The sequence below is a fragment of the Anomaloglossus baeobatrachus genome, chromosome 6 (genome assembly GCF_048569485.1).
Source record: "Anomaloglossus baeobatrachus isolate aAnoBae1 chromosome 6, aAnoBae1.hap1, whole genome shotgun sequence".
Lineage (NCBI taxonomy): Eukaryota > Metazoa > Chordata > Amphibia > Anura > Aromobatidae > Anomaloglossus > Anomaloglossus baeobatrachus.
The window spans coordinates 346,662,247-346,674,279 of record NC_134358.1 but is presented as its reverse complement, the minus strand read 5'-3'; the positions used below and the strand labels follow the sequence as shown (position 1 = coordinate 346,674,279).

Genomic DNA, 12,033 nt, shown 5'->3' with positions numbered 1-12,033 from the left:
TCTTCAAAAGTGCTCTGGACCTCAGACTTGGCCGAAGGTTAATCTTCCAACAAAACAATGACCATAAGCACACAGCTAAAATAACAAGAGTGGATTCACAACAACTCTGTTACCATTCTAGACCGGCCCAGTCAGAGCCCTGACCTAAACCCAATTGAGCATCTCTGGAGAGACCTGACAATGGCTGATTACCAATGTTTACCATCCAACCTGAAAGAGAGAATCTGCAAGGAAGAATGGCAGAGGATCCCCAAATCCAGGTGTGAAAAACTGGTTGCATCATTCCCAAGAAGACTTATGGCTGTACTAGCTCAAAAGGATGTTTTTACTCAATACTGAGCAAAGAGTCTGAATATTTATCACAATGTAATATTTCAGTTTTTCTTGTTTAATAAATTTGCAAACATTTCTACATTAGTTTTTTTCTGTCAATATGAGATGCAGAGTGTACATTAATGAGAAAAAAATTAACTTTTTTGAATTTACCAAATACCAAAAAACAGAGTGAAAAATTTAAAGGGGTCTGAACACTTTCTGTACCCACTGTATATTATAGATATTGAAATAGTCTGGGGAAGGGTCCAATAAACATTGTAATTATGCTCCTTTTCACAATTCTCACCTCTGTTTCTCTGAATGGATAACAAACTGTTGGTTACTTCCAGCAGTCTTTTTAACTGCTTGCTGTTCAGCTGTCCGCTCATCAAGTTTTCAGTAACAAATATTCTTATCCTAGTCAGCCATCCTGAATCCTCTTGAAGTGTTGAGGAGTTTGCCAAGGACACCATTATGTCACACAATGTCACATTTAGTAAAAGATGATCCAAGCCGTTATGGGAAAGAAAGGCATCAGTATTACTGTTGGTATATAAAAAAAAAATAAATAAATAAATAAAAAACCACATTGCTGAAATGAGAAAGTGTCTGATGGAAAAGACCTTTATTTGGCAAAGAGCAATTGAAAAACAACATTATATAATGCAAATCTATAAACCAAGAACAGAAAAAATTGCCAGGATTCACCAAGATCGGCATTTTCCACACAGGACTTGATGGAGCATGCTGAAGTCAGACGCAACTGATTCTTTAGCAGGGTTGGGCCACGACGCTTACTATTAAAAGCTCTTAACAAGGGGGCAGTCTCGGAAGTGGATGGCGTAGGAAGCTTGGCTCAGAGCGCCCCACAGCCATTGCTTATCTAGCAGTAAAAACAACGCTATTTTGCCCTCAAGCACCGCTTCAAGCATGGTCACGGAAGTTGCGCTCCATATTGAATCTAATACGACTGAATCTGGGAGGACCCATAGGGATAGTGACGGGGGTGGTTGGTGATGTATCATACTTCCTTGTCTCTCTCCCTCTCCTCCTTCCTATATACTATTGATATTTGATAGATCGGGAAATGTGTTTTGCTGTATCCTTATGAAAAATTGATGGGTTATCATTCTGATATTGTAAATGGTATTATTTTCTGAGGTTTCTTGTATTCATGTGCCATCGTCTAGTGGATCGTGATTAGTACAATTCTATATTATTCCCATAGTTGGGGATATTTTGGTTTGTGCTTTTTCCACTATTCGATTTATGGTGTATCACATTCCACCATTTTTCTGATTATATATGCTTCTTTGGGGTTGACCAATGAGTCTGGTTATATGTGCATTTTTTCTAATACTGGTTATAATGGTGATGTATTGCACTTTCTGCCAAGCATATGTATATCCGTGTGCCCTCTTGTAGTTTGTATGTTACCAAGATTTTTGAAATACATATTATATATATGTACATATCTCTTTATATTGTGTTTTATTTGCAGCTTGTATCTTTTATATGTCTGTGTATTTGTCATGGTATTTCTTGGAGTCCTTTTATGTTTAAAATTATTCATTACTAACATGCTTCTGTATCCTGCTGTAGTGTCTTCTTAATATGGGCTGTACCATATTCTGTCCCTGGATAGGGTGATTGGGCAGTTCATATATCCTTCATTATATGAGGATTTGATTATGATATACAATCTATACAAGTTTTAGGACTTCGTAAATAGCAGTATACCCAAGGATACAAAGTATTACAATAGTGAATGCTGGGTCAACAGAGGAGCTAGTAATCAAAAAGGAATAAGACCTAAAACATAACTTTTAATGTGCATGTATAAAAAGTGAACACAGTTCACTGAAAAAGTGAGATAAAACACAGAGCAATTGTCAAGCAATGGAGATGACTGTGTAGGTAATAGGGCACAATTCTGACCCAATCCTATCCCCAGAAATAATGCTGGCTTGAAGGTTATACCTAATATAGGATCCCAGAAAATCCTCCACCATAAGGCTGGCTGGGGTAGGCAGAGTACACATACAGGTCCCTTTTACTTATCCCAATACAGGGGAGGTATTAACATGTCAAGAAGCTGTATGTGTATAACCACTGTATTCTGGTCTTAGGTACCGTGGAATTAGATCCCTCTAAAAATGGGAACGGTCTTACCGGATCCAGAAGCGATCATAGGGCAACAAATACAGGATTGCGGCTTATAAGGGGGGCTGTCCACCAGCACATCAAATCCCATGAGATAGCCAGAGCCTTTAGGGAAATGTAACACATACTCCCAAAAGAAAAGGTGGTTTTTGGTGGTCTCATGGATACTGAAGACGTCGTTCTATGGGTCAGGTACATAGACGACATCTTCGTTATCTGGAAGGGACAAGAGGCGGACTTCCATCTTTTTATGGCCAAACTGAATGACAATAATATAGGCCTACACTTTACATGTGAAGTAGGCAGAGACAGTTTGGCTTTTCTTGATGTACTAGTAGAAAGGGGACCGGAGGGCCGCCTTAGAACTACATTTAGGAAGGCACCTCCTCGAACTCCTTATTGAAGTGGGACAGTGCTCACCCTGGCCCTCTGAAGAGAGGGATCCCAAAGGGACAATTTGTTAGAATGAGACGAAATTGCTCTGACGATGCAAGTTTTCAAACACAGTTGGCTAACTTGATGATACGTCTAAGAAAGAGAGGCTATCCTGAGGGAGTAATACAAAAAACATACAACTCCACCCGCAATTTGGACTGTACCAATTTACTGAATTCTAACTCCAGAAATGATGAGTCGGCAGATATCCTGAGATTCATCATAACATTTAATATTGGTGCAGGGGACTTTAGGAGAACACTCTCCAAATACTGGCCCATCCTACACATGGACCCTACAATTGACAAACACCTTTTGAATCACCCATCAATTACCTTCAGAAAGGCAAGATCTTTGGGTGATAGACTTGTACATAGTCATTTCCAGGAGGACAGGCCAGTCACGGTGGTGAATGAGATCAAAGGCTGTTTCAAATGTCATGACTGCGTGAATTGCAGGTTTGTGGTGGAAGGAAAGGACTTTGTGAACTACAATGGCAGCAAAACATTTTCTATAAGGTCCTTCATTACTTGTAAATCAAAAGGGGTTGTGTATAGGATTAGGTGCTCGTGTGGAAAATTCTATATAGGCAAGACAATAAGAGAGCTGAGACGAAGAATTGGAGAGCATAAGAATGACATTATTAATAAAAACGACACGTCTGTTGCCAGACATGTCAATGCCTTCCACAATGGCGATCTAGGGAGCATCAAAGTTATGGGGATTGATCTTGTCCAGCCTCCCATACGAGGGGGCAACTGGGACAGGATGATTCTCCAGAAAGAATGCTTCTGTGTATACAGTCTCAACACCATGGTTCCGATGAGATTGAATGAATCTCTTTCTTTCACACCCTTTTTAGGAGCACCTTAGGACTTAGGGTAGTCTTAGGAGGGACAGCCGACGTCCAAGTGGGGGCACCATAGGCGTGGGATCTTATAGGGTGCCGGACCTCCACATGCTAGGTAGGGAGAGTACTAGCTTAGGGCTAGCCCATAGTGTGCACCTTAGTCCCTCTCATTTCACCCTTTTGACTGGCTTGTCCTCAGGTATTAGCTACACTCCTGTGATACTTATACATATGTAAAGTTCCCCTGTTGATTTAGTTTTTATCCCGCATATAGGTTTACTATGTACTGGGTTGCTTATATTTCTCCTCTGCCATATCCGGCCCACTGTATGAATTCTATACTCTGATTAGGCCGCCCTATTCCCTCCTTCCCGAAACCCCTCCCTCTCCTCTGGGCTCGCTGCCGACTTTATCAGCATACATACATATCCCCTTGCTCTCTCTCTTCTATGTCATGTCTCCTTTTGGTCAGTTTACCTCCCTCTCTGATTCTATTTCTATGACATATTAACTATACATTCCCATGGTCTTTCACGTCTATGTTTCTATATTTAAATTCACTGATGTTTAAGCCTGACCTGCGATATTGCTATTATATACCCGCACGCTTTGGTCCTGAACCTGCGTGCCTGTAAATAACTGTGATTATGCAGCGCTAACACCTAGCATCCATACTGCCATGGTAATGCTATCGGTGGTTTGATAATACGATTAGCTTGCGTTCCACTTACCAGGATGTGATGTCATCAGGTAAGGCTGCTGTCGCGTCCTTGCGACCGATGACGCGCCACTTCCGGTCCGGGTGTATTCTGGTAGTGCGCGTCACGGATCAGGACAGTGCTTCTGGCATGCGCCGGGTTATAAATGGAGCGTGCTCCCGGACGCGGAGCGCGGCAACTTTGAATTTTGATCCTGGCACACAGAAGTGTGCGGTGAGTATTATACACTATGGGGCACAGTGATCTATGTTAGTCATATACCACTTTTGGGCTTATCCCTTGATTTGTTTATTTTTATAGTGATCCGGGCATTAGTGGACTACACTACTATATGTGAAGTTAGGTGATAGTCCCTATTAAATCCAACTTGGACTCCCCTGATGATTTACACAATATGAAACGCGTGGGAGTATGTGTTACATTGCCATAAACAGGCTCTGGCTATCTCATGGGATTTGACGTGCTGGTGGAAAGCCCCCTTTATAAGCCGCAATCCTGTATTTGTTGCCCTATGATCGCTTCTGGATCCGGTAAGACCGTTCCCATTTTAGGAGGGATCTATTTCCACGGTACCTAAGACCAGAATACAGTGGTTATACACATACAGCTTCATGACATGTTAATACCGCCCCTGTATTGGGATATGTAAGAGGACCTGTATGTGTACTCTGCCTACCCCAGCCAGCCTTATGGTGGAGGATTTTCTGGGATCCTATATTAGGTATAACCATCAAGCCAGCATTATTTCTGGGGATAGGATTGGGTCAGAATTGTGCCCTATTACCTACACAGTCATCTCCATTGCTGACAATTGCTCTGTGTTTTATCTCACTTTTTCAGTGAACTGTGTTCACTTTTTATACATGCACATTAAAAGTTATGTTTTAGGTCTTATTCCTTTTTGATTACTAGCTCCTCTGTTGATCCAGCTATTCACTAAGTTTTAGGACTTCCATCTTGTGCTGTGACATATTGGGTTTAGATTAGCTTGAATAAGTACTATATTTGAGGTCTTGGACTGTATGTTCTCCTTTTATTAAAGTTTTGTGCACTTGAATATTGAATATTGACAACACTATGGTGACACATTCAACTGCTAAGGACCTTTAGATTCTACGTCACATGGTCTTGGACAACTGGACACCTGATTGGTTACACCATATAATTATACCAGCATGGAATGCTTCTATCTGCAAGGACCTAGCACATGAAAATGCTTGTCCTATGAGAACAAGACACCGGACGGAGCATGCTAAGTAGCGCTTACTGTTTATTGGACTTTCTTATCACATGTTCTTTTTGTGATCGTGCCATTAGCCAGCAGTTACCATGGTTACATGATGCTACTGACCGAAACATAACTCATGGAGGATCCTTTTACACATGGCATTTGTGCTCTTGATTGTTTTGGATATGTAAGGTAGGATTTATATGTAACATTTTGAAATATCCTCTTTATATACTGTAATACAGATAGATTTGTCACTGTAATCACTTTGTGATATAAATGTTTACTAATCACAGTAGGTGTTTTTATAGGGGATTCCCCGGATTGGTGCCTTGTTATTGACATGTTGCATTTCAACAAGTATTACTGTATATGTTGATAAAGCTCAATTGTAGGGTGAAACGTTGCCTGACTTGGTGGATTGAAGAAAAATTGAAAAAACCCCTGGGATGCGGACTACTTTTATTCTGGAAATCCTGCATTGCCCAACTCTATACAAAAGCAAACCTGCAGTACCTAGTGATGGAAATTAAGGTGGTGAGCTGAACAGAAATTGCTAATGTCCGGCATGATATCTAGTATATTGCCCAGAGAAGAGAGGCCCTGGAGGACGATCATGACGAAACGTGAACCTACATGGCCCATCTTCAGTCCACAATAATGATGCAACACGAAACTCTATGCGACTATCAGAGGTACCTGGAAGATCTGGATAACAGGTGGCGACATCAAAATATAAGGATTAGAGGCCTCCCGGACCAATATGAAGTGGAATATCTGTCAACGGTCATACAAGCTATTTTCCACAAGATTCAAGGATTCCTTCCCATCTGATCAGCCTGGATAGAGCACATAGAGCCCTTAGACCAAAAGGCTCCTCTTCTCAGATGCCCAAAGAGATTATATATTGTGTCACAGATTACAAACTTAAAGAAAGTATCATGATGCAAGCCAGAAGGATGCGCATCATAGCACACGAAGGCCACCCCATTCAGCTCCTTCCAGACAGCTCCTGGGTTACCCTGCAAAAGTGGAGGCTGCTTCGACCCCTTCTGGGCATTGAGAAAAAAGCAGATCCTCTACAGATGGGGTTTCCCCTTTAGCCTCACAGGCAGAAAAAAAACGGGCATACAGCCACACTCAAGGTTTCATCAGACCTACCTTATATTTCTGTGAGGTCTTGGGGCTCCCTATTCTGAAAATTCGTAACTGGGAGCTCACCCCTACACAGCCAATACAACCAGCAGTCTGGCACAGGTAGGTCTTCATTAAAGAGACATCCCTGAACTCCATCAGGCCAGAGGAGGGCAGGTCAGATAAGAGAAAGGGTACTTTGTCATTAGAGGCTTTTATGATGTTCCATTTTGACAGCATTGAACATCTACTACATGAAACGACTGCGGGAGCAAAAGGGAAGGTATCGTCAAAAAAAAAAAAATGCAATAACTGAAAAAATTTAAAGTAATAATGTTTTAATGTTTTGTTTAAATATTGTTTTTAATTGATCAAAATATAAAAAAATAGATATTTTCCACTGTTAAACACTAGGGGGAGCAGCTGCTGAAATCCTACAGAAATCCCACTGTAAAAAAAAAAAAAAAGCTCACACTACATATGCAGTAAAGTGGGCGGAGTCTGCTCTCCTGTGTGTGATGGAACGCCTCACCCCTCCTAATCTGAGTGTTTACAACAGATAACAGAGAATGACATGTAGGGACACAGTGCGGAGCCATTTTGTTTATGACCACAAATGTCTAAAAAAGTGTCACCAAGGACAGCAGGAGTATGGAGTACTTTACACACAGCGAGATCGCTACTGAGATAGCTGCTGAGTCACGTTTTTTGTGACGCAGCAGTGACCTCATTAGCGATCTCGCTGTGTGTGACACTGAGCAGCGATCTGGCCCCTGCTGTGAGATCGCTGCTCGTTACACACAGCCCTGGTTCGTTTTTTTTAATTGTTGCTCTCCCACTGATAAGCACACATCGCTGTGTGTGACAGCGAGAGAGCAACAATCCTGAATGTACAGGGAGCAGGAGCCGGCGTCTGACAGCCTGCGGTAATCTGTAACCAAGGTAAACATCGGGTAACCAAGGTGGTGCCAGTGCTGGCTCCTGCTCCCTGCACACACTAAGCTAAGCGATGTGCGCTGGTAACTAAGGTAAACATCGGGTAACCATACCCGATGTTTACCCTAGTTACCAGTGTCCGCAGCTTAGAGCGCCAGCTCCGTGCAAGCGCAGCGTCGATTGCACGTCGCTGGGGGCTGGTCACTGGTCGCTGGTGAGATCTGCCTGTTTGACAGCTCACCAGCGACCATGTAGCGACGCAGCAGCGATCCGGACCAGGTGGGATCGCTGCTGCGTCGCTAAAGTGTGACGTACCCTATCACACAGGATAGGATTAGATACACAGCTCAGCAAACAGTATCACACAGGAGAGGATTAGATACACAGCTCAGCAGACAGTATCACACAGGATAGGATTGGATACACAGCTCAGCAGACAGTATCACACAACATAGGATTAGATACACATCTCTGCAGACAGTATCACACAGGAGAGGATTAGATACACAGCCATGCAGACAGTATCACACAGGATAGGATTAGATACACAGCTCAGCAGACAGTATCACACAACATAGGATTAAATATACAGCTCTGCAGACAGTATCACACGATAGGATTAGATACACAGCCGTGCAGATAGTATTCACACAGGATAGGATACACAGCCCTGCAGACAGAGGAGAGGATTAGATACACAGCCGTGCAGACAGTATCACACAGGATAGGATTAGATACACTGCTCAGCAGACAGTATCACACGACAGGATTAGATACACGGCTCAGCAGACAGTATCACACAGGAGATTAGATACACAGCTAAGCAGACAGTATCACACAGGATAGGATTAGATACACAACCCTGCAGACAGTATCACCGGTACACACACAGGTACTCACATGCAGTGGCGCGCGCGCACACACACACACACACACACACACACACACACACACACATCACCCCTGATGGGGACCTTGTGCCAGACAGACACACACACACACACACACATCACCCCTGATGGGCACCTTGTGACACACATCCTACCGTACTCACACATCCTGTCCTCGCAGACGCCCACTGTAACGTACTGCATGGGGTCGGATCCCGACTACTGTTCTCTATGCACAGGGGCTGCCATAAAGGAATGAGTTACTGTCGTTACACACACAGCAAATCCAGCATGGCAGCCCCCAGTGCCTATAGTAAAATAAGAATTAAATAAAAACTAAATAAGCTGCGATTTTCATTTTGTATTAGAAATACTTGATTTCATAATCACTATTTTTAATACAAAAATAAAAAAAACGCGATACCTTCCCTTTAAGTCTGATTCCTTAGTTTTTTCGGCCCTTTTTACAGTTTTGTGCCAAGTGAACGTCTGTTTTTTCTGCAACCTAGGAGCTTTGTTCTACACCTGGGATTGCAAACCTCACACAGTGTAACCGACTCCTAGGACCAATTCGGTTCTAGCGACAGAAGGTTGTATACAAAAGAAGGTTTTCTTTTATTGTTCTCCATTTTTTGCTACATAGATGCACTCAAACAAGGTTTCTCCTTTTTTATGAAATGTTTGAAGAAAAAAAAAAAATTGTGATGCCATTTTCCCTTTGTGTATACAATATTTCAATTGAAATACTATGTCCCAAGAATGACAAAAGTATTTTAGGAGTGATACCTTTATAGGCTAACCAGAAAAATTATATCAGCAAGCTTTCAGAGCATCAAGGCTCCTTCGGGCTGAATTACAAATGAATTACTGAGTCAAAATCACAACATTTAAATGAATGTTACAACAGGACATGGGAAAATGATGCCTCCTAAAGATAAGCTAAGGAAATTAAATTAATGTTTTTGTTAGAAATACAGATGAGTTGGAAGTGGTCTGTTCAGATTGCTTCTGAAGTTCTTCTGGTGGAGGTGTGAAGTGTGTCCATGTAGTGAGTCATAAAACCAGGCGTTAAATTGAGTCCTTTTGTTAAAGGTACCGTCACACTAAGCAACTTACCAGCGATCCCAACAACGATAGGGATCGCTGGTAAGTTGCTAGGAGGTTGCTGGTGAGATGTCACACTGCGACGCTCCAGCGATCCCACCAGCAACCTGACCTGGCAGGGATCGCTGGAGTGTGGCTACACGAGTTGCTGGTGAGCTCACCAGCAACCAGTGACAAGCCCCCAGCGCCGCGTGGAAGATGCTGCGCTTGGTAACTAAGGTAAATATCGGGTAACCAACCCGATATTTACCTTGGTTACTACTGCACGAGAGCAGGGAGCAGCGCACACTGAGCGCTGGCTCCCTGCTCTCCTAGTTACAGCACACATCGGGTTAATTACCCGATGTGTGCTGCAGCTACATGTGCACAGAGCAGGGAGCAGCGCACAATGCTTAGTGCTGGCTCCCTGCTCTCCTAGTTACAGCACACATCGGGTTAATTAACCCGATGTGTCCTGCAGCTACATGTGCACAGAGCAGGAGCCGGCACTGACAGTGAGAGCGGCGGAGGCTGGTATCGAAGGTAAATATCGGGTAACCAAGGACAGGGCTTCTTGGTTACCCGATGTTTACTGTGGATACCAGCCTCCGCAGAAGCCGGCTCCTGCTGCCTGCACATTAGTTGTTGCTGTCTCGCTGTCACACACAGCGATCTGTGCTTCACAGCGGGAGAGCAACAACTAAAAAATGGCCCAGGACATTCAGCAACAACCAACGACCTCACAGCAGGGGCCAGGTTGTTGCTGGATGTCACACACAGCAACATCGCTAGCAACTTCACAAAAGTTGTTCGTTACCAGCGATGTTGCTAGCGATGTTGCTTAGTGTGACGGGGCCTTAAGGATCCAAACATCCTTATCAGTTTAAATTGCCAATTTTTTCTCCGTCATCTTTAAAATGACCTTTCCGTACTAATACTTTTAAATCTGTCATACTGTGTCCCATTCTAGAGAAATGTTTTCCCACAGGCGGGTCCAGTTCATTCCTTATAGTGTACCAGTGTAGATTCATCCTTATTTGTAGTTTTTGTTTAGTTTACCCAATATACAGTGCTGGCCAAAAGTATTGGCACCCCTGCAATTCTGGAAGATAATACTCAGTTTATTCTTGAAAATGATTGCAATCATAAATTCTTTGGTATTATTATATTATATCTTCATTTAATTTGTCTTCAATGAAAAAAAATTAAAAAAATGGTCATAAAGCCAAATCTATATATATAATTGCCTTATTCTGTCTGTCTGTCTTGCTCCAAAATTGTGTCCTTACGGTGACAACCAGCGGATTGGCCGCTGGGCTCGGCATGGCCCCGCCCGGATTGGCCGCTCGGCTCGCCCTGGCCCCGCCCCCCGGATTGGTCGTTCGCCCCGCCCCCTGCACGCATTGGACGCTTTGCCAGGCCCGCCCCCCACGAATTGGATGCTCGCCCTGGCCCCGCTCCCCCGCACGCATTCCCCGAACCCACACGGAGACGCCCGACTCCCAGGTGACTGCTGCAGCACTGGAAGCCCACACCGCAAGACAAAGTGGAGAAAAGCCACTAGCTTACCCCGCCTCCTGACACACGTGTGCTGGAGCCGGCGTAGGCTGGTATCCATAGTACACATCGGGTAACTATAGAAACCGCTTGTGACGGGGTGTACAGCAGAGCAAGGAGAGACAACAGGCCGAGGAACGATCCAACAGGTTTATTCACAAGAACACTGGAACAGCACACGACAAGTCCAAATAAAACAGATTCGGGGGCCCTTCCCGACAATCCTCGGACCGGATTACAAAGCAATCGTCCTTACAGTAGTCCAAAGAGTTCCACACAATCCCACGGGCCGCCACACAGGCCTAGCTCCGTCCGTGTCCACAGCCACACAGGCTGGAGCTCCTGCTCCCTTCAAGTTTCAGCTCACTCTGAAGTTACAAAAAGGGAAATGCATTGTCTGTGCTCCTTGACCAGCCCACCATGTTTGTTCAGGGGGTAGGGGTCACACATCCTATCATCAATGGTTTGGTCCATCACAGGGCTCCAATATGTCTGCCAGCCACAGTAGATGAAGGGATCCCCTGCTGTGCAGCACAATGACTATTCCTTCACTGGCCAATGCAATTACAGATTAGATACACAACTCTGGAAAGAAGACCACAGGCTATTTACATAATCACATTAGATGCCCAGACTACAATTGTATGAGAGAGACACATTGAGACCAGCAGCTCCCCCAAGGAAATACATGAATTACAACTAATACAACCAGGGAAATATACA

The 12,033-nt window shown here is 43.7% G+C and overlaps 1 protein-coding gene across 4 annotated transcripts in view; it reads right to left on the bottom strand.

The window, feature by feature from the left end:
* The window catches only part of TEX10 (testis expressed 10), a 1,039,320-nt gene that overhangs the window by 704,592 nt on the left and 322,695 nt on the right, over positions 1-12,033 (bottom strand). For all 4 annotated transcript variants that reach the window (XM_075314987.1, XM_075314985.1, XM_075314986.1 and 1 more), the window contains one exon: positions 623-858. In XM_075314987.1, the coding sequence (XP_075171102.1) occupies positions 623-858 (236 nt within the window). The remainder of the gene's footprint in view (positions 1-622; positions 859-12,033) is intronic.